The sequence below is a fragment of the Bos mutus genome, chromosome 10 (genome assembly GCF_027580195.1).
Source record: "Bos mutus isolate GX-2022 chromosome 10, NWIPB_WYAK_1.1, whole genome shotgun sequence".
Classification (NCBI taxonomy): Eukaryota; Metazoa; Chordata; class Mammalia; order Artiodactyla; family Bovidae; genus Bos; species Bos mutus.
Window position 1 is genome coordinate 72,355,976 of NC_091626.1, and position 23,103 is coordinate 72,379,078.

General features: G+C 35.9%; 1 protein-coding gene and 1 non-coding gene across 2 annotated transcripts in view; both read right to left on the bottom strand.

Annotated features, from left to right (window-relative positions):
- The window catches only part of BUB1B (BUB1 mitotic checkpoint serine/threonine kinase B), a 55,217-nt gene that overhangs the window by 24,992 nt on the left and 7,122 nt on the right, over window positions 1-23,103 (bottom strand). Inside the window, exons 3-9 of the mRNA XM_005888937.2 lie at window positions 21,877-21,936; window positions 21,345-21,489; window positions 17,242-17,438; window positions 8,035-8,204; window positions 6,644-6,858; window positions 6,391-6,482; window positions 4,473-4,699 (exon numbers count right to left, since the gene is read on the bottom strand). Coding sequence (XP_005888999.1) covers window positions 4,473-4,699; window positions 6,391-6,482; window positions 6,644-6,858; window positions 8,035-8,204; window positions 17,242-17,438; window positions 21,345-21,489; window positions 21,877-21,936 — 1,106 coding nt within the window. The remainder of the gene's footprint in view (window positions 1-4,472; window positions 4,700-6,390; window positions 6,483-6,643; window positions 6,859-8,034; window positions 8,205-17,241; window positions 17,439-21,344; window positions 21,490-21,876; window positions 21,937-23,103) is intronic.
- On the bottom strand, window positions 12,250-12,321 carry TRNAS-AGA (transfer RNA serine (anticodon AGA)). The gene has a single exon. It is a non-coding gene; the product is annotated as a tRNA-Ser (tRNA).

The window sequence follows — 23,103 nt, forward strand, 5'->3', positions numbered from 1 at the left end:
TTGAACTGTGGTGTTGGAGAAGATTCTTGAGAGTCCCTTGGACTGCAAGGAGATCCAACCAGTCCATCCTAAAGGAGATCATTCCTGGGTGTTCATTGGAAGGATTGATGTTGAAGCTAAAACTCCAATACTTTGGCCACCTGATGCGAAGAGCTGACTCATTGGAAAAGACCCCGACGCTGGGAAAGATTGAGGGCAGGAGGAGAAGGGGATGACAGACGATGAGATGGTTGGATGGCATTGCCGACTCAATGGACATGGGTTTGGGTGGACTCCGGGAGTTGGTGATGGACAGGAAGGCCTGGCATGCTGCATTTCATGGGGTTGCAAAGAGTCGGACACGACTGAGCGACTGAACTGAACTGAACCAACTTGGTGCATGGTGATGCCTTTTGTTGAAATAGGGAAGCCTGTGGTACATTTGTATATTGGGGTGTGGTTTGTGATATAAATCAACTGTTTTTGGTTATGTAGAGCTTAAAATGTCTATTGGAGAGATTTCCCTGGTGGTCCAGTGGCTAAGACTCTGAACTCCCAATGCAGGGGGCCTGAGTTCAATCCTTGGTCAGGGAACTAGATTCCATATGCCTCAACTAAAGACCCCCATAATGCTCAATGAAGATTGAAGATGCTGTGTGCTGCAACTAAGACCCAGCACAGCCAAATACATATAAATTTTAAAAGATGCCTATTAGGACAGCCAATAAATGCAGGCAACTAAATATCAGTCTGGGGATCAGGTGAAATGTCAGGGATGGGGATATGAATTTGAGAGTTGATAGCTTGTAAACAGTATTTAATCCATTACTTAAAGATGGCTGTGGAAAGAAGAGATAATTGGGATATTTCAGAACTCTCCTGGGCCTGAGGAAGAGGTCCTGGATGAGAACAGTAAAGGAAATGGAGCAAGAATACACCACCAAGGAAGAAGCCAAAGACAAGCATTTCATAAAGCATTTCATCAACTGTACTCAATGAAGCCAAGAAGTCAATAAAGATCAGGACTCAGAAACAGCCATTGGATTCGGCAAAAAGGAGGTTTCTGGTCACTGTGATCAATGGAATAGAAATGATGCTTGAGGAAATGTTCAATAAGTAAGTCATGTCTGACTCCTGGCGACCTCATAGGTTGCAGCATGCCAGGCTTCCCTGTCCTTCACTATCTTCCCAAGTTTGCTCAAACTCATGTCCACTGAGTTGATGATGTTATCCAACCATTTCATCCTCTGTCACCCCGTTCTCCTCCTGCCCTCAATCTTTACAAGCATCAGGGTCTTTCCAAAGAGTTGACTCCTCACGTCAGGTGGCCAAAGTATTAGAGCTTCAGTATCAGTCCTTCCAATGAATATTCAGAGTTGATTTCCTTTAGGATGGACTGGTTTGATCTTCTTGCTGTCCAAGGGACTCTCAAGAGTCTTCTCCAATACCACAGTTCGAAAGGATCAGTTCTTTGGTACTCAGGTTTCTGTATGGTTCAATTCACTTCTGTAGATGACTACCGGAAAAACCATAATTTTGACTATATGGACCATTGTTGGCAAAGTAATGTCTCTGCTTTTTAATACGTTGTCTAGGTTTGTCATAGCTTTTCTTCCAAGGAGCAAACATCTTTTAATTTTGTGGCAGCAATCTGCAGTGATTTTTGAGCTCAAGAAAATAAAATCTGCCACTGTTTTCACTTTCCCCCCATCTATTTGACATGAAGTGATGGAACCAGATGACGTATCTTTGTTTTTTAATGTTGAGTTTTAAGCCAGCTTTTTCAGTTGAGGAAATAGTAGGCAGCAAAAGATTACAATTGCCCCCAAATCTTGCTGTGAAAGGGAGTATAAAAATGGGGTTGTAGTTGGAGATGAATAAGGATAATGAAGATTTTCTTTCTTTTTAAAAAATGGAGACATTATATTTGCCTAAATTACTAAGAATGGTTTAGTAAAAAGGGAAAATGCTAGAGGGGGAAGAAATAAGGACCATTCCTTTGATAGGAACAGAGAAATGCTAAATTTTAACAAAAAGAATGAGTGTACAGATAGCAGAGATGGCAGATTTGGTGGAAGAAAATGGAGTTACCATCACATTCCTTCTATTTTCTCAATGAGGTTACAAAGGAGATAGGTCAGGAGGTACAGGGATGTATATTTGAAAATGAAAGAAAATTAAATTAGTTGTTTAGCAGAAAGAAGAAATTCACCTATCAGATAACTAGTAAGATTGTTAGGCACTGGTAAATGTCGTGGTCAAGAATTTAAAATGAGGAATTCCTAGGTGGTCCAGTGGTTAAGAATCCGCCTGCCAATGCAGGGGACACAAGTTCGATCCCTGGTCCAGCAAAGCTCATGTGCCCTAGAGCTAACGCTCTGCAACAAGAGAAGCCACCACAATGAGAAGCTGGTGCAACACAACTAGAGAAAGCCCACGCACAGCAACGAAGATCCAGCATAGCTAAAATAAAAAATAAAAAGGATTTAAAATGAGACCAATTCATAGTTGCATTTTTCTCCAGCTACATTTAAACTATTATACTTGGATGCAGGTACAGAGTGTGAGGAGATAGCTGGATTTAACTAGGGTTGAGGTTTTGCCAGGTGAATACAATAGAATGGATGGTGTAGGGGTAGAAATAAGAAATGAGGCAGGTATGTAGAATACTAAGGAGGTTTGATGGGTAGGAAAAAAACTGGAAGACATGAATTGGAAAGAAACTTTTTGAAGAAGGGGGAAAATGCTTTAGAAGTAGTAATGGGAAGAAAGGATAACAGCCTTGTCTTTAGACCCAACCTGTGGCTTCCTCATTTCTCATGTCCCTACCTGAGAGTTGAATTCAGCAATAATCTTTGAAGCTAGTTTTAAATATAACAAGAAACCACTTTCTTATAGGCATGAGGATTTCTTAAGAGTACAAACTAGATTCAGAGACAAGATTAGGAAAAGAGTATTACAATATCCTCAGAGGTCAATACTTCTTTCAGTACTCAAATCCCAACTAACCCTAGCTCAGCTTCTTCTTTAGCTAGTTGAGAATAAAATGTACTATTTTACTTTAATATACTTGGCGTCGCTAGAGCCTTCCCTTCAGGAAGCAGTAGTTTCACCTAAGTGCCTTGCTCCTTTCCCAGCTCATATGTGGCTATTCTGCTAGCCTATTTCTTTGCTGTGGTGGTTTCCACTTTTAAAAAGCTTCACACAACTAGTCCCTTAACTTTTATGCATTCCCTCTCTCCTACCTAGACACATAGATTCCATTTTTCCATATATTGAGGCCAGAGCACTTCTGTCAGTCTTGGAAGGCACTAGTTGATGTAACAAATAAGGCAATTCCAAACTTACTAACAGGCTGCTTTACAGAGCTTTGCTTCTAACCTGCCACCTGAAACTCTGAAATGATTTTTTTTCTCAAACAAATTATAAGTGACGGTTAAGTTTCCCAGCTAGCTCTATGAATGTCACATCTCTTTAAGTGAGCTGAGCTGCAGGTTACTCTGGATGATTGTGTTAAAAATAATAATAATAATAAACATTTCTTCATTCTTGGTATATCCTAGTCAAAATGCCTAAATGGATAAAATTTATTTTTGTACTCCTCCCACCCCCAACCTCCTCTTCTGTATTCTCACTCATCTTCTAATGCTTTAAATTCCAAATGCTAAACTTCCCTACTTTCAGCCTGTTTTGGGCACCTTTTGCCCCCAAGCATCTCTAGGCTTTAGAATCAGAACCACTTCCTACTTTTTCCAAATTTCCAGTTTTTCAACGTATACTGTTAAGTCACTTCAGTCGTGTCCGACTCTGTGCGACCCCATAGACAGCAGCCCACCAGGCTGCCCCGTCCCTGGGATTCTCCAGGCAAGAACACTGGAGTGGGTTGCCATTTCCTTCTCCAATGCATGAAAGTGAAAAGTGAAAGTGAAAAGTGAAAGTGAAGTTGCTCAGTCATGTCCGACTCTTAGCGACCCCATGGACTACAGCCTACCAGGCTGCTCTGTCCATGGGATTTGCCAGGCAAGAGTACTGGAGTGGGGTGCCATTGCCTTCTCCGTTTTCAATGTATAAGCCTCCCTTAACTCAGAAAGAATTGTTTAATAAACAGGACATACTACTATCATCTAAATGACAGAGTCCGTTAATCTAAATTAGCCCTGGGAGAAATTTCAGGCACAGTATCAAAAGTAAAGTGAAATATTTAGGAAATATTAGGAAAAAGCACTTTTCTGTCTGCCTATTGCAGGGAAAGATGAACTGGTCATGCAGTTTCTTTACTTTTGAACACAAACTTAGTTGTTTAAAATTTTCCCTTATGGGTTTCATAGAAAGCAGCAATGGAAGTTCAGCTTAAATAGAGAAACATAGAAACCACAGAAGCATCACACAAAGTTACACACAACAGCAGTAACTTTCCTCAGGCTTAAAATAGCAACCCAGTCTTCCTACAACTAAGTTATTTTTACAAACTTGAGCTAGATAAATACACATACCTTCTCTTCGCTCTTTTAATTTCTTCCGGAAAACCTCAGCCCGGATCTCTTCAAAGGAGAACTCCCCGACTCCTGCATAAATCTTCTCCTTACAATACATCATCTTCTCCTTCTTCTCAGACTCTTGCTGAAGACTTTGAACTCTCTGCAGGAGATCTCCTTCTTCCTTTCCAGGCTTTCTTGTGCTTAGAATGTGGTTTATACTGGGTTCAATTTTACATGGTGTCCTAAAAGAAGCAAGATAATTATTATTTATCATATAGATCAAACGAGCTGTTTCTTACGTTTTGACAAAACACAGGGATGATGTCAGTTGTAAGATTATATATGATGGATTCCAAAAAACAAAAATGATTAAGAGGCTAAAAATAATTTACATAGTCCATCAACAATTATGTTCTGAGTACTACTAGGATGAGGAAGGAATTAGCTATAAGTTAAGAGTCATCAAATAGCTTATATTACTTATAGGTAAAAATAAATCTGAATAACATATCTTTTTTTCAAAGGAGGTAATATTTTTATTGAAGTATATATAGTTGATTTATAATGTGTTAGTTTCACATGTACAGCAGTGATTCAGTTATATATTATATATTATATGTATATATATATTCCTTTTCAGATTTTTTTCCCTTATAGGTTATTACAAAATATTGAATATAGTTCTCTGTGCTATACAGTAGGTCCTTGTTGGTTATCTATTTTATATATAGTTATGTGTATATGTTAATCCCAATCCCCTAATTTATCCCATACCTTTCCCCTCTGGTGGGCTTCCCTAGTGGCTCAGACGGTAAAGAATCCGGCTGCAATTAGGGAGACCTGGGTTCTATTCCGGAATTGGGAAGATCCCCTGGAGAAGGGAAAGGCTACCCACTCCAGTATTCTTGCCTGGATAATTCCATGCACAGAGGAGCCCGGTGGGTTACAGTTCATGGGTCGCAAAGAGTCGGACATGACTGAGCGACTAACACTAACACTTTGCCCTTTGGTAACCATAAATTTGTTTTCTATGACTGTGGTGAATAACCAAATCTAAATAGAATCCAGTGTACAAAATGAAGCTAACTTATGCCCATTTCTCACTGTTCTGAACCCAGAAGAATTAGAAATACAGCATTTAGAGAACTGATGATGTAAAATTCAACATTATCAGCTGAAGGGGAAGAGTAGAGAGTGGTAATACAGGTTTGAAAATGGAGCATACCTCAGTCAGGATCAGAATCACTTATATATCTTTTATTTTTTTGTGTATCTTTTTACAACTAAAGATTGTTCTTTAGTTGTATCTGGTCCTCAACTCAGATACACTGGATCAGAACTTTTAATGGTCCAAGCATCTACATGCTTAAAAAGCGTCCTCAATTTGCTCAACTGATAAAAAGACTTTATGAAAAAACCTACACAAACATCATATACCTAGCATATAATGAGGGGTTACAAATTATATATGAAGAAACTCTTGCAATGGGACACAAAATATGACCTAATATTACCACTCCACAATGTTATATATTAGACTGAATCTCAGACTGCCTGATTATTTAATCATCTATTATATCTCATAGAAATGCCAAGAAAAAGACATTCAGAAAGAAAAAGCAGGTTATGAGCAAAAACTGCCATAATTCCTCACTACTGTTAATAATAAAGGTAGAACATCTCCCTTAAATAACAGTGACTATCTTTGACTACACCAATTTAAATATAAACCTATTGAGTTTATTCCTTAATAAGAATAACAAGTGGTCTTTTAGCCCTAACACACTAAAAAAAAAAAAAAAAAAAGACATAAAGGAAATAAAACTTTTGTTTACTTTCATTTCCACAAAGAAGAAAAGGCTTTAGGAATTAGATAGGTGCCCCTGCCAAACTTAGTAATTTCCACCACAAAATATCTGGAAATCAAACTCACATAACTGGCTGTTGTGCAGTCTCTTCCACATATGGAGTAAAACTTGGAAGCATAGAGGGTACAGCTGTCATAGACGCTGTATTGCCTCGAGGCTGGCGATGAAGAAGAAAACTAAAATTACCATGGTTTTACATTCTGATGCACCATATGCAGACCATGCCTAATTATTCAAGAGGAATTAAAAGAGATGCTAAAAATACTCCTCTATTTGAACTTTGTTATGTTAACAAATAAATTGGATTAGAGTCCTTACCCTGTATTCCAAAGGCCTGCCTGTGTTCCAAGGGCCGGCTTGCAGCTCATTCTCTTTGCCCCTGGACACAGGAGGTGCTATCCATGGCTGGACTGTAGGCTTAGATGGCTCTGCTCTAGAAGCCTCATCAGTATTTTCATCAAAAACAATAATTCTAGTATTACTTTGCATCTGTTGAGGAACTGGATTTTGGAGACCTCTGTTCTGGCTTGGAGCTAAGAGAAAAATATTAAACTTTCAAAATCTAAATTTAAAAATCTTCACCAATTTAGATGCCCAATAAGGTATACCTGAACCTTTCCCAAATCAAGACTACTTCTACTACCATAGAATCAGAGATTTTTTTAAATAATAATTTTTAAAAACCTTAATGCATCAAATAATTAATTTTTAAGTCTATTCTGCATTTGTTACTTATACCCTCCCTCTTTTCCCTCACCTGTAATCTTTTACATATAGATATCCAAAAAACAAATTCTGTATCTTCCTTCAGTCATCATTCTAACATTGTTTAATTTTATCAGGATTAACTGAAATCTTAATATTCATTTTTCTGGTAAAATTTTTCTCTCAGCTGAAATGTACTGAATCTAAAAAAAAACCAAGTTAGCTCACTTATTATTGGTATTCTCTTTAGTGGGGCTGCTTATTAGACTCAAGCTTCATCATGACCTGGATAAAATATTTTTTAGGACTATATTCTCTGTACTCTAATTCTCAGATCTCCAAGGAACATTCTGAGTATTACAAAGTTGATATATCAGGATAGGGATAAGAGATCTAAATATCTGGTCTGTGTGTCTAACTGCTATAAATGTGGTTAATAAAAGCTTACTGCTCTCTGTATCTTCTGGTCAATTTTGCTGGGAACCTAAAATTTACCTAAAAAAATAGTAGATTTAAAAAACAGCTATTGCTGATCATCTTTAAGTATACAAAGAGAGCCCAATTTCTCACCCTCCAAAACTGAAGATCAAATTAATACATTCTTTGTGAATTTGGTACATGTAAGCTTTACTTTGATAATACTTGCTATATTACTGCATATCTTTCAACTAATAACTGAAACTCAGAAACTCTAGTTGCTTATTACTCTAGATAAATATTAGATTAAGTTATTCTTTTTTCTTTTCCTTCCGTCTGTCTTTCCCTCTTTCTTTGCATTATAAGAGTCCCAGAGTAGGTGTTTCTTAATTAATGACACAAAATGCTGACATGTTTTAGTGTTACTGTACACTGTGATCTCAGCTTCTCCTTAGACTTCTTTTTTGCTTCCTAGTAGTCAGAACAGTAGGACAATGTTCATATATATATTTATACATGATTTCCTTACATAATTTGCCTACCACCCGAAACTAAAAGCTTCCCATAATAACACTTAACAAACTTACCCTTGAGAGCACCCCCTACACGGCTGATTGGAGCTCTTGCTGTCTTTTTCCCTTTGCTTTTTAGTTCAGCCAGTGTGCTTCGCTGTGGTACAGAAGATCCCACAACTTCCTCCTCCTCTTCTTTCTCAAGTGCCAACAGAGTTTGCCGAGACACTCGAGCTTGGAATTGTCTAAAGTAAGAGAAGGGACCATTAACAGTTGGTGAGATGAACACTACTGTCCAAATTCAATTTCCTAATTTCCTAAACAGGGGAAAAGAGTGGGATGTAAGGGAAGAAATATATAAAAATAGCCAAAAGAAAGTGTTTATTCTCTCAGAAACAAAGAAAGCCACCTTGAAATCAGAGAAGGTCCAAATTTGTATGTCCAAATTCGACCAATCAAAAATACTCTGAAGAGCACCAGCAGGTTGACCTCGGGATTAGATCAGTGTCTTAGATTAAGATTATAGAATATATTAAGATCAGAGTTTCCCATCAACTTTTTATTATGACTTTTTAAACTCACAAAATAGTTGAAAGAGTGAGCACCCATATATTCTTTACTTAGATTAACTAATTGTTAACATCTTGACACATCTATTTTCTTGTCTCTCTTGCTATATAGAATCCCCATCGGATTCCCTACCCCAACATTTTCCCTGAATCAGATGAATGAAGTTGCATTAAACATGACATTTTAGTAAAACTGGTAGAAGTTTGAAGACTAAACTTCTGTGCAGTTGCCAAAGTATTAAGTATTATCAAAAGGGTAAAGAAATTGAATAAACTGCAAATGCTGGCCAAGATGCAATAAGCCCATATTAGCTTCTCTCTTTCTCACCGATTAGAATTAAAAACTCTAAAAAAAAAAACTTAAAAAAAAAAAAAAAAAGAATTAAAAACTCCAGACAAACTACAAAAAAAGCAACCGAGGTCTCTAAAAAGTAAACAAAAGCAAGTAGACTGTGGAGAGGAGTCAAAGAAACAACCCACTCAAGGCTGTTTCCTGTTTTTTTTTCCCCCTTCTCTTTTCCATTTGGTTTTGAATTGTTACATTAGCAGTGCAGGAAGCTAAAACTCCTAAGGAAATCTCATCTTTTTTTCCAGAGGAAAGGAAAAAGTGGACTGTGAGGGCCAATGAGTATGGGAGAAATATTGGAGGGGATGAGCTAAAGAAGAGAATCACCTGATTCTGTACATGAATTGGCACAAGCCCTGGACCACCCTTGAGCTATGCATACACAAAGCAGACCCAAAGCAGCACAGAAAAGGCTTTGAGAACTGAACTATAATATAAACCACTGTCCAAGCACTAGACTAACCCTGGAGTAACAGACAAATGGGATACACCTAAAGGTCTCTGAAAATTGAACTGACATTAGAACCACTACTCACATAAGTTGAAAAAGAAATTATATCTGAAGGCTGGTTACCTAATAAGACAAAAGCATCAACATTAACTAACAGGACCTAGAGTCTAATAATACCAGTATACATGTCTAGTATATAATCCAAAATCACCTGACATATAAAGAACTAGGAAAATGTGACCAATTCTCAAAGGAAAAACAGAAATACAAATCAAATGACAGCTTCCTGGTGGCTCAGACAGTAAAGAATCTGCCTGCAATGTGGGAGAACTGGGTTCGATTCCTGGGTTGGGAAGATCCCCTGGAGAAGGGCATAAAAACCCACCTCAGTATTCTTGCCTGGAAAATTCCCAAGGACAGAGGAGTCTGGAGGGCTACAGTCTGTGGGGTCGCAAAGAGTTGGACACAACTGAGTGACTAAGCACATTACAGCACAGTGACCAAAAATATAAATATAGAAATCACAGCACAACCATGATTGGTATTTATGTAGAAATTTTATATATAGTTTAAAGAATAATATTTAAAAAATCACAATATTGTAAAGTAATTATCCTCCAATTAAAATAAACTAATTAATAAAAAAATAAATAAAAACATCAAATGACCCAGGTGTTGAGTTTTCAGACAGATTTTAAAGCAGCTAATGCAATGATGCTCCATAATATAAAGGTAAAAATATTTTAAATGAATGGAAAGACAGAAATTCTCAACTGACACACAGAAACTATGAAAAAGAATCAAATGGAAATTTTAGACCTGAAAAACACAATATCTGAAGTAAACAATTTACTGGATATACTCAATATCAGAATGGAAAAGACTGAAAAAAAGAGTAAATGAACCTGAAGACAAATCAATAAAAATTGCCCACCCTAAAGAATAGAAAGAATTAAGTTAAAATTTTGTTTTAAATGAATAGAGCTTCATGGACCTGTGGGACAGTATCAGAGAGTCTAATATATGTGGAACTGAAGTTCCAGAAAAAAAGGTATAGAAAAGTATTTTAAAAATAATGGCTGAAAACTTTTCAAATTTTGTGAAAGGCATGTCTTTACAAATTCAAAAAGCCCAGTAAACCCCAAATGGATTAAATATAAAGGCAATCATACCCAGATACATCATGATCAAATTGCTGAAAAGCAATGTTAAAGAAAAAAAAAACTTAGAGAAAATCAACTCATTACAAAAAGGGGGAAGAACCATTCAAATGACTATAGATGTCCCATCAGATATCAGAGAGTCTAGAAGACAAAAACATGCTACAAGAATTGTTGGACCAAAATTCTACATCCAATGAAAATATCCTTCAGAAATAAAGATGAATAAAGACACTCTCAGGGGATTCCCTGGGGGTCCAGTTGTTAAAATTCCACGCTTCCAAAACAGGAGGCACGGGTTTGATCCCTGGTTAGGAAATCAAGATTCTGCATGCTGTAAGGCTGGAGGTGGGGGGGCAGGGAGAGACATTCTCAGATGAAGAAAAACTAAGAGAATTTATTGGAAAAGATTCACTCTAAATGAATGACTAGGAAAAAACTTCTTTTGTCTGACAGGAAATGATATCAGAGGAAAACCTGGAACTTCAGGAATAAGGAGAACAAAAATGGTAAATATAACAGACTATTTTTCTCCTAAGTTCTTTAAAATACATATGGCTTTTGAAAGCAAAAATTATAACATTGTCTGATGAGATTTTCAATGTATGTAAATGTAATACTTAACACCAGTATATCAAGAAAGTAGGGAAGATATAGAACCTATATGATTATAAAGCTTCTATTATTTTACTTGAAGTGGTAAAATATTAACTCTAAGTAGACTGTGAAAGGTTAGGTATATGTATTATATACCCTAGAGGAACCACTAAAAAAATAACAGTCAATAAAGTGAAATACTAAAAAAAAAAAAAAAAAAAAAAATCCAAAAGAAGACAGTAAAGGGGCAACAAAGGAACAAAAGACAGAGAAACTGAAAACAAATATTAAAATAACATATCTAAATCCCACAAAGTTGGTAATTCCATCAAAATGTTCTAAATAAACCACATAAAAAACATTGTGAGAGTTGAGAAAAACACAACATCCAACTCTTTGCTGTGTATAAGAACCACTTTTAATAAAAAGACACTGTCAAGTTAAAAGGGAAAAGAGAAACCTGATTTAAAAATGGAGAGAAGACCTTATCAGACTTTTTCCAAAGAGGAAAGGCAGATAGCTAAAAGGCACATGAAAAGATGCTTGACATCAGTAATCTTCAGGGAAATGCAAGTCAAAACCACAACGAGGTATCACCTCACACCTGTCAGAATGACCATCATCAGAAAGAACACAAATCACAAACGTTGTCAAGGATGTGGAGAATCCTTGTACAGTGTTAGTGGGAATGTAAACTGCTACAGCCAATGTGGAAAAGAGCATGGAGGTTTCTCAAAAAACTAAAAATAGAACTACCATATGACCCAGCAATTCCATTCCTGGGTATATATCTGAAAAAAAAAAAACACTAATATGAAGACACATGCACCCCAGTGTTCAGAGCAGCATTATTTACAACTGCCAAGATATGGAAGTAACCTAATTGTCACCAACAGATGAATGGAAAAACAAGATGTGGTATACATATATAGTAGAATACTATTCAGTCACAGAAAAGAATGAAATTTTGCCATTTGCAACAACATGGATGGACTTGGAGGGGATTATGTTAAGTGAAATAAGTCAGAAGAAGTGAGAAGTGAAGTCGCTCAGTCGTGTCCGACTCTTTGCGACCCCATGGACTGTAGCCTACCAGGCTCCTCCCTCCATGGGATTCTCCAGGCAAGAGTACTGGAGTGGGTTGCCATTTTCCTTCTTCAGGGGATCTTCCCAACCCAGGGATCGAACCTGGGTCTCCCGCATTCTAGGCAGATGCTTTAACCTCTGAGCCACCAGGGACTCAAAATAAGTCAGACAAAGAGACAAATACTGCATAATATCACTTAAATGTGGAATCTAAGAAATACAACAAACTAGTGAATAAACAAAAAAGAAACTTACAGATATAGAGAACAAATTAGTCATTACTAGTGGGGAGAGGCAAAATAGGGGTAGGGGATAGGAACGTACAAACTATTAGGTACAAACTAAGCTACGAGGACATATTGTACAACACAGGGAATATAGTCGATATTTTATAATAACTATAGATGGAGTGTGTGCACACACTAAGTCACTTCAGTCGTGCCCAACTCTGTGACCCTATGGATTGTGGCCAGCCAGGCTCCTCTGCCAACTGGATTCTCCAGGCAAGAATACTTTAGTGGTTGCCATGCAGGGTCTTCCTGATCTAGGGACCAAATCCACATTTCTTATGCCTACTGCAATGGCAGGTGGGTTCTTTACCATTAGCACCACCCGGAGTATAACCTTTAAATATTGTGGATTACTACATTGTATACCTTTAACTTCTACAGTACTGTACATCGACTACCCTTCAATAAAAAGAACCCCCTTTGTTAATAAAAGGAAATCCACACAAAATCCTGTAATATGAATGTTTGTAGCAGCATTATTTCATAATTGCCAAAAAATGAAAACAACCTAATGCCCAATAACTGATGAATGGATAAGTCATGCACTGTATCTATAGAATGACATATTATTCAGCAATAAAAACGAAATACTGATATATGCCACAACTATGTTCATCTATACGGTAAGTGAAAGAAGCCAGTCACAAAAGACCACATAACGTAGGATTCCATTTATGTGCAATGTCCAGAATAGGGAAACCCAGAGAGAGAAAGCAGATTAATGGTTGCCTGGAACTGGGTTGAGAGGGAATGGAGAGTCACTGCTAACCAGTTCAGTTCAGTTCAGTTGCTCAATTGTAGCTGACTCTTTGGAACCCCATGGACTGCACCAGGCCAGGCTTCCCTGTCCATCACCAACTCCGGGAGCGTGCTCAAACTCATGTCCATTAAGTTGGTGATGCCATCCAACCATTTCATCCACTGTCATCCCCTTCTTCTACCTTCAATCTTTCCCAGCATCAGGTCTTTTCCAACGAGTCACTTCTTTGTATCAGGTGGCCTGAGTATTGGAGCTTCAGCATCAGTTCTTCCAATTAATATTCAGGACTGATTTCCTTTAGGATTGACTGGTTTGATCTCCTTGCAGTCCAAGAGACTTTCAAGAGTCTTCTCCCACACCACAGTTCAAAAGCATCAATTTTTCGGTGCTCAGCTTTCTTTATAGTCCAACTCTCACATCCATACATGACTACTGGAAAACCCATAGCTTTTACTATATGGATCTTTGTTGGCAAAGTAATGTCTCTGCTTTTTAATATACCGTCTAGGTTGGTCATAGCTTATCTTCAGGGCAAGTGTCTTTTAATTTCATGGCTGCAGTCACCATCTGCAGTGATTCTGGAGCCCAAGAAAATAAAGTCTGTCACTGTTTCCATCGTTTCTCCATCTATTTGCCATGAAGTGATGGGACTGGGTGCCGTGATCTTAGTTTTCTGAATGTTGAGTTTTAAGCCAGCTTTTTCACTCTCCTCTTTCACTTTCATCAAAAGCCTCTTTAGTTCTTCTTCACTTTCTGCCATAAGCGTAGTGTCTTTTGCATATTTCACGTTATTGCTATTTCTCCTGACCATCTTGATTCCAGCTTGTGCTTCATCCAGCCCGGCATTTCACATGATGTACTCTCTGCATATAAGTTAAATAAGCACGGTGACAATATACAGCCTTGACGTACTCCTTTCCCAATTTGGAACCAGTCTGTTGTTCTATGTCTGGTTCTAACTGTTGCTTCTTGACCTGCATACAGATTTCTCAGGAGGCAGGTAAGGTGGTCTGGTATTCCCATCTTTTTCAGAATTTTCCAGTTTGTTGTGATCCACAGAGTCAAAGGCTTTAGCATAGTCAGTGAAGCATAAGTAGATGTTTTTCTGGAATTCTCTTGCTTTTTCTATGATCCAACAGATGTTGGCAATTTGATGTCTGGTTCCTCTGCCTTTTCTAAATCCAGCTTGAACATCTGGAAGTTCTTGGTTCACGTACTGTTGAAGCCTGCTGCTGCTGCTGCTAAGTCGCTTCAGTCGTGTCCGACTCTGTTCGACCCCATAGACAGCAGCCCACTAGGCACCCCTGTCCCTGGGATTCCCTAGGCAAGAACACTGGAGTGGGTTGCCATTTCCTTCTCTGATGCAGGAAAGTGAAAAGTGAAAGTGAAGTCGCTCAGTCATGCCCGACTCTTAGCGACCCCATGGACTGCAGCCTACCAGGCTCCTCCGTCCATGGGATTTTCCAGGCAAGAGTATTGGAGTGGGTCGCAACTGCCTAGCTTGGAGAAATTTGAGTATTACTTTGCTAGCATGTGAGAAGAGTGCTATTGTGTGGTAGTTTGAACATTCTTTGGCATTGCCTTTCTTTGGGATTGGAATGAAAACTGACCTTTTCCAGTTCTGTGGAATAATAGTAAGTATGGAATTCATTTTGGGATGTTAAAAATGTTTAAAATTAGATTGTGGCAATGGTTGCATACCTTTAAAACTGTTAGGAAAAAAAGTAAAGAAAGGAAAAGACATATCATGAAAACTAAAGAAAGCTGGACTGGCTATATTAATATCAGATCAAGCTGACTTCAGAAAAAGTATGATCAGGGATAAAGATGAACATTATATGATGATAAAGGGATCAATTCTAAATGTGTATTTACTTAATAGAACTTCAAAATATATGTAGCAAGGCTGATAGGAGCTCAAAGAAGAGATAAATTCACAATAAAAGAGGGAATTCCCTGGTGGTCCAGTGGTTAGGACTCTGAACTCTCATTTTCGAGGGCCCAGGTTCAGTTCCTGGAAGGGGAACAAAGATCCCACAGGCTGTGTGGGAAAAAAAAGAAAAAGAAAATCCCACAAAAAAAAGCCCACAATAAAAGAGACTTCAAGATTCCTCTCTCAGTAATTGACAGAATAAGTAAACAGAAAGTCAGCAAGGATAAAGAAGACCAGAACTGACTACCAATCTACTTGACCTAAGAGTGACATTTATAAAATATTTTATTCCAAAATAGCAGAAAACACATTTTTCAGGTGTACACAAAACATTCACATATTCTGGGCCATAGAGTGAACCTTAATAAATTAGAAAGACTTGAAACCATACAAGTTATGTTCTCTAACCATAATGGAATTAAACTAGAAATCAGTAGCAGGGAGATGTCTGAAAAATCTCCAAACATTTCCTAATAACACACTTCTATATATCCCATGGATCAAAAGGAAGACATAAGGAAAATTAGAAAATATTTTGAACTGAATGAAAATGAAAATATAGTATTATTATCAAAATCTGTGGGATACAGCTAAAGCAGTGCTTAGACAGAAATCTTTTATATTAGGAAAAAAAGCTCTAGAAAACAGTGCTCTAAGTGTCACCTTAAATTAGAAAAGGGGCAAGTTAAACCCAAAGTAAGCACAAAGAAGGAAATAATAAAGAGCAGAAATTAATAAAATCAGGAGCAGAGTATCAATTAAGATTAAAAAATCAATGGAAGCAAAAGCTGATTTCCTAAAAAGATCAATAGAAACTGATAAACCAGAGGACCAATATCAGGATTATCAATATGAAAAAACAAAGAAGGAAGGTCACTACCTAACCTATAGACATTAAAAAGATAATAAAGGAATACTATGAACACCTCTATGCCTACTAACTCATCACTTAGATGAAGCGGACCAAGTCCTTGAAAGACAAAAACTACCAAAGCCTATTCAAAGAAATAAAAGATCTAAATAAATGGAGAAATACATCTTGTTCATGCATAATACTAATCAAAATCCTAGAAAGGTGATTCTAGAATTTATACAGAAAGTCAAATGAAGTAGAAGAGTTAAAAAGAATAATTAACTGATTTCCAGACTTACTATAACTCTTCAGCAATCTAGATAAGGGTAATATATACCAATGATAGACATTAAGATCAAAAGAGAAAACAGAGTAACAAATAAACCTACACAAATATGATCACCTGATTTTTGACAAAAATGCAAAGGTACTTCAATGGAGAAAACCTTTTCAACAAAAGGCACGTGAATAAATAAGGCTCATAGGTAAAAAAAAAAGAACCTTAATACCTTCTACAAAAATTAACTCAAAATGGATCACAAATTTAAAAACAAAAAGTAAAACTATAACATTTCAGGATAAAAACACAGGAGAAAAATCTTTGTGACCTTCAGCTAGATGAAATTCTTAGATATACCAAAAGCACAACCCATACAAGAAATAATTGATAAATTAAACTTCTTCAAAATTAAAAACTTCTGTACTGTAAAAGTCACTTCCAGAATTAAGCTGGGAGAAAGGTTTACAAATCATTCATCTGACAAAAGACTTGTATTCAGAATAAAGAACTCTTACAACTCAAATGCATTATGCTAAATGAAAGCAGCCCGAATCAAAAGACTATATACTATATGATTCCACTGACATGACATTATGGAAAAGTCTAAACTATAGGGCTGGAGAATAGATCAGTGGTTGCCAGAGGTTGGGACTGTGAGTAGGTGTTGACCACAAAGGGATAGAATGTGGGAATTCTATGGAGTGATGAAATAATTCAACTATATCTTAATGATGATAATGGTTACATGTTTCTATTTACTTGTGAAAACATACAGAACTGTACATCAAAGACTAGATTTTACTGTATATTAAATAGAAAATATTGAAATATTGTCTTTTAAAAAACCGAATAGTAATGAAATTAACTTGCCAATCCACAGAGAGCACTTTATTCAGATGCAAAACAACTTTTTGTATCTATTAAAGAGTTACAAAAAGCTGCAGAGAGGAAGTTTACCTGTGCTGGGACTGCAGTCTTTCCAGTGGTTCAGCCTTCTGTTCAATACCTTCTTGAAATATCAGATCTGCTTTCTTAAAGTTTTCTCTAGCTTCATATTCTTCAGCCCATGAGATATAAAACTGAGCAAGTGAAATGCCAATTCCTTGGTTATGTAAATAACTGTACATATCCAAAGGTTCATTGCATAAATGCCCCTGTAACAAATTAAAAGCATTAGCAGTTAACCAATTTTTCTTCACATTTTGTCTGTTATGTGCCAGTCACTGGAGATACAATATGTAGTTTCTGCACTGAAAAAAATATTATCTATTATTATAACACAAGATTATAAGGAATATATTGGGAGGACCTAAAACACATTTACACTAATCCCTTACCTGACAAAAGTAAGGAACTAATTTGTAAGAAAAAGAAATGGGGAAGAAAGCTTTCAAGAATGCATGACATTTGAGTGTGGCCCTTAAGGAGAAATAGACTTATATAAGGTAAAGAGTGGGAAATGAAGTGCACTCTAGGCAGAGGAAAAAGCATAAGCAAAGACACGGAAGACTAAATTTGTGGAGGTGTAGGCTAGATAGAAGTTTGAGGAAAAAAGGTGTGACCAGGCTTGAAAGTCAAGCTCATCAATTGTAAATATACCTGATAGTCAATGTTATATGTGTTGGGGTAGGAGAGCTAAGAAATGACACGGTCAAACCTGTATTTTAAAAGGGACCTTATTAAGACCAGCTACAATACAGATAATTCGAGCAGCGAAAAGGGAAAGGGAACGGATCAGTAAAATCCCACACCACTAACAAGTTTGATGTATTTTTTCAGTCTTTATTTTTCTCTTGAGGAAAAAAAGGAACATATATCATTTTTCCACAGGATAAAAAGATTTTTGTCATTTTATAGTTTTAATCATAATTAAATATTTTTATTCCATTTAACTGTGCATCATTCATTTTTCCATGCTGCTACTTAATTAATATTTTTGAACAGGTGAACAATGTTCCATCTAGTAGATCTTTCATCATTTAACTATTCCCTTATTTTTTGGACAAATCACTTCTAATTTTTCCCAATTGTAAATAACTGTGTAATGAATACCTTTAAGCATATTGCCTTTCACATTTTACATTATTCCCTTAAGATAAATTCCTATAAGTGGAACTATGTTAAAAAGTAAATTGCTTTCTAAGATGGTTATACAAATTTAAAATGTTAGTAGTTATTTCCAAATATAATTTCATAGCTAATATTTATTTTTAAAAGTTTCTACTTTCATATAAAAATAACATTTCAGTGTTCTCATTAAGAGTTCTTTTACTACTGCAGAGGATAATATTTTCTCCTGTTCATTTACTACATGTATTTTCATTCATATCTTTCTGTTCCTGATTGCGTAGCCTTGGTTTAGTCTGCCTCGTATGTTTTACCATACATCTCAACACTTTCCCTCTTTCTCTTCTGTTAGACTTAACCCATCTGTCTTTCTCAATAAAGTAAGTCCCACAAAGGCAGAAAACATTGCTCTCTACTACATTCCAGTCCCTACCCACGGTCTAGTAGAAAAAAATGAAATGTTCCATTTATATCTTTAACAAAATCCATTAGTATCTTATAGTTTAATTTCACAGTAATTCAGTAATGGAGTTTTTCTGCTTATTCAAATTAGAGATGTTTTCCCACATGTGATGATATTTCAAGCAAAGTAATAATTCTCAATGTTTATCACTGTAAGAGCAAGTCCTTGATATCTATTACTACATAAATAAAGTTTAAAATTGACTGCACTTCAGTAATGGTTTTCTGAATAACTGTGGTGCAGCATGGGGCACTGAATACAGTTTGGGTTATTCTAGAGTGCTGAATAAGATCACTTAAGAAATAAATAAAAGGATAAGATGGTTAGATTAATCGATTCAAAAGTTATTAAACATATCTTTCTGGTAACTCTTAAAAAGCCAAATTAAAACCATTTTAAACTTTTAACTAAAAATACTGGATATTTTCTAAGAACAAATTTTTCCTTAGCTAGATTTTAGTTATCCTTTATAAAAATGACTGGAAAAAACTTTCTGCAAAGCAAAAGAGTAGTTTGAGGAACCCATCTTTATTCCTTTAGACTAAGAAAGAGAGCAAAATAATTTAATATGCACCTTGTTTCCCAGGTATAAAGTTTAGAGATTACTGCTGATCACTCTAGGACTAATAATTTGAATTTGAGGGTTTTTATTTTTTTTTAATGTTGAATTTGAGGGTTATCTAGACCAGTGTTTTCCAATTACCTGTGGTGAAGGGGGCAGTTTTTTTTTTTTTAAATGTTGAACTTGAGGGTTATCTAGACCAGTGCTTTTCCAATTACCTGTGGTGAAGGGGACAGTTTTAGGCGTGTGTGTTTAAAAGTTTTCATTGCATTGTTGACTAATATTTTTTAAAAAGACAATAAAAATAGAAGTTACAAGAAAAATGATGTGCATAGATGCACAACATTAAATTGTTAATAAAATTTCTAAACGCTTACTCTCAATTTTTGTATTTACCTTGAACAGTCTACAGATCATTCTTTCAGGAGCACTGGTTTAGATTATGCTTTTTACTCTATGATAATCATTACTCTTCACTATAAACATTGGGTTAACACAAGTGAACAGAGAAATTATTCCAATTACTACTTTTAATAGCCCCAACTAAATATAATCATAGAAACCTGGGATTAAATGTCACTTTAGAGGTTTATTTAGTTCAACCTTCTAATAAGTCACATATAAGAATATTATATATAGAATGAACAACAAAATCTATTGGTACACCATCAGGAACCGCAGTCTCCATACTAACAAATCTGTTTAGCATTCTTTGTGTGCCACCCTTTCTTATAAATTTCCATAACTACTATCCCTAAGGTAATGTCACCAACTTACATAAGGATGCCAAGATATGTCAAATGACCTGCAGAAATCAAGATAATTATGTCTTCAAGATTCATTTAACTATATTAATAATTATTTTATTTTAGCCAGAAATATGGAGATATATTTTAGCCAGAAAACTTATTAATTTCCAATGTTGGTATTTCATCGTATTACAATGATTGTTGAAAACAGTCTATTATTTAGAATTACTTGACTACTTATTTTTAATTTTTTATATATTTTATTTAAAGTTTTTATCCAATATCTAATTCTATCACCTAAAATTCTATTCTAAATATTTACCACTTGGCATTTTTCCTTTTTTTAAAAGAATTATTTATTTATTTATTTTTGGCTGCATCAGGTCTTAGTTGGGTTAGGTGGTCTTTTTTTGAGACGTGTGGGCTTCTCTCGAGTTGTGGTGTGCAGGCTCAGTAGTTGTCGTGTGTGGGCTTTGTTGCCCCATGGCCTGCGGGATCTCAGTTCTCCAACCAGGGATTGAAACTGTGTCCCCTGCATTGGAAGGTAGATTCTTAACCACGGACCACCAGGAAGTCCCCAGTTGCTTTTCTCTAATCTCTTTTAGAATAAAAGAGAAGAGTTAATGTCTAAGAAACTCTGGTCATCATTTTTATAAAGATGTTTTCATAAAAAATCCTCAAAAGTGTTCTTAAAAGAACTACATGTCAAGTAAGACAGTACAAAGTGGTCAGGTCAATAGTTTTAATTATAGCAACATACTAAATGAAAAAAAAATGAAAGATAGATAAAATATAAACAACACTTTTTTTTATGGTGATGATTCAAAAAATGGAAGAAAGGAACAGCAGAATCACCTACAAAAGCTTTTCCCAAACAACTGTACTACTACCTACCACGTGCTGGTTCCTATATGTCCTCCCCAAGTACAGCTGCATGGACTAATGATGATTAAAATCGATAAATAACCCATTCCTACAGAGAGAGATGATCTTATCTGGCCTTATGATATGGCCAGATATGGCCTTATGATCACTTTTAATAGGTTAAAAAAATATAGTAAAATGCATCTCTAGATGGAAACAATTTAACAAATATTGAGTATTTATGGAATGTTTAGTATCTACTGAACAGCTCAGTTTTTGGATGTATAAGATACCTATAGAGAAATATCTCTTAATTTAATATTTTAAACTCAGATGGCACTTCAGAAAGACTTACCAGCTTAAGCCAGAGACTAAGAAATCGAGGATCATTATAATATCGTTTTTCTCCTTGTAGTGCTTCTACAGCTCTTTCTAATAATGTTGACATATTGCTTTCCTTCCCGCCCTGAGGATAGTTTTGCTCTGTCCAGTTAATATATCTGAATAGGAAGAGAGGAAATGAATTATTTTTCAAGTTTAACATGTCTTGTTCCAAGATCCATTCTGGACTTTTCAAAGTAGAAATATCTAATATGTTGACAATGTTTATTTAGAGTTTTTCAGTGACATGTCCTAAACCTGTATCTCTCAAACTTTTCTAAATATTGCTAATATGTACCTGTGGGAAAAAATGAGGATGGTGGCAGACGGGTATAGCTCACAGTCACACCTCAGGAAGATACACTATGATTATTCTGCTTCTTTGTGTCTCAAAAACACTACTCTCTACTCTAACACACTGCTTCACACAACCCAGTTTGAGAAGCATAGCTAAAAGAACTCCATCTATTGAGTTTCTATTGCCCTGTTAAATAAAAAAGACTCACCTATCCCAAACATCCAGAGGGTCATTTCCAGCATAAAATCGAATTTCAGATTCAAATGCTCTGAAATTTAAACAGAAAATGTTAGCATAAGCAATAGTGATAACAGCCAAATGAACAAGTGTCACCTTTATTTTTATTCATTATTAAGTATTTAATATCAATCTAGATAACTGTATTGGAGTTTGAGAGCTTGTTAAACAGAAAGAAAAAGAATAGAAATAATCAGGATTCTGTTTGATAACATAACTGGAGAGACAAAATATGAAGAAATTAGAGAAATTTCAAGACAACTTATAGAAAAGCACTATTACACAGCATTTAAAGCTCTGGAACAAGACTCCCAAGGTTCCAGTGCAGCTCCACTAATCACTAACTGACATTAGAAAAGCTACTTAAACTCTGCTTTCAGTTACCTCATCTGTAAAATGGGGATAATAATATGATCTATCTTATTAGGTTGATTAGTCTTAAGTGTAAAGTGTTTAACAAAGTAAGTAGTTAAGTACTCAATAAATGACACCCACTACCTTTATATGCATATGATAGTACTGAAGAAGCTAAATATATACACACACATAAATATATACCCAGAAATAAGACTCTTACAGAGAAATTCCATGGATAACATTAGTCAAAGAAGAATTAGACCATATAAAAATTGGAGGAATGTTTCAGAGAAAGTGTGAAATATGACTTTATAAAGTGCTTACAAAGGCAGAGGGCTAAGATGAAGTTAAAGATTGACCAGTCAGAATAGAGGGGAAGCATTATGTAATAAACCACAATTTAAATAAACAATTTATCAATAACAACTGTATAAGGGATTATGTTTAACATAAAGGAGTAGTCCCTGACACAAAAGACCCTTAAACTCTAATAAGAAAGACAGTACATAAATGAAAAATTAACAATACAGAGCAGTATATTACAACTGCCAAGAATTGATAGTAAAGGCTTCATGATGTCAAAAGGAGGCGTTATAGAAGCAGTCGTAGAAGGTGGGACTCTGAAGGAAACATAAGATTTCAAAGAAAAAGAGAGTTTTCCAAGAGAGAGGGAAATCAGTATTGAATACAGTTGTCAAAATCAGAGAGCTTATCCAGCTATAACATAGAGTCAGTATTGGGAATAAATGGAGATATCTAGAGAGGTAAGAGAATGCTTTAAATGCAAATTTAAAGAGCTTGGATTCTGCCTGTTCAAGCCAGTACTGGTTCTTCAGTTGGA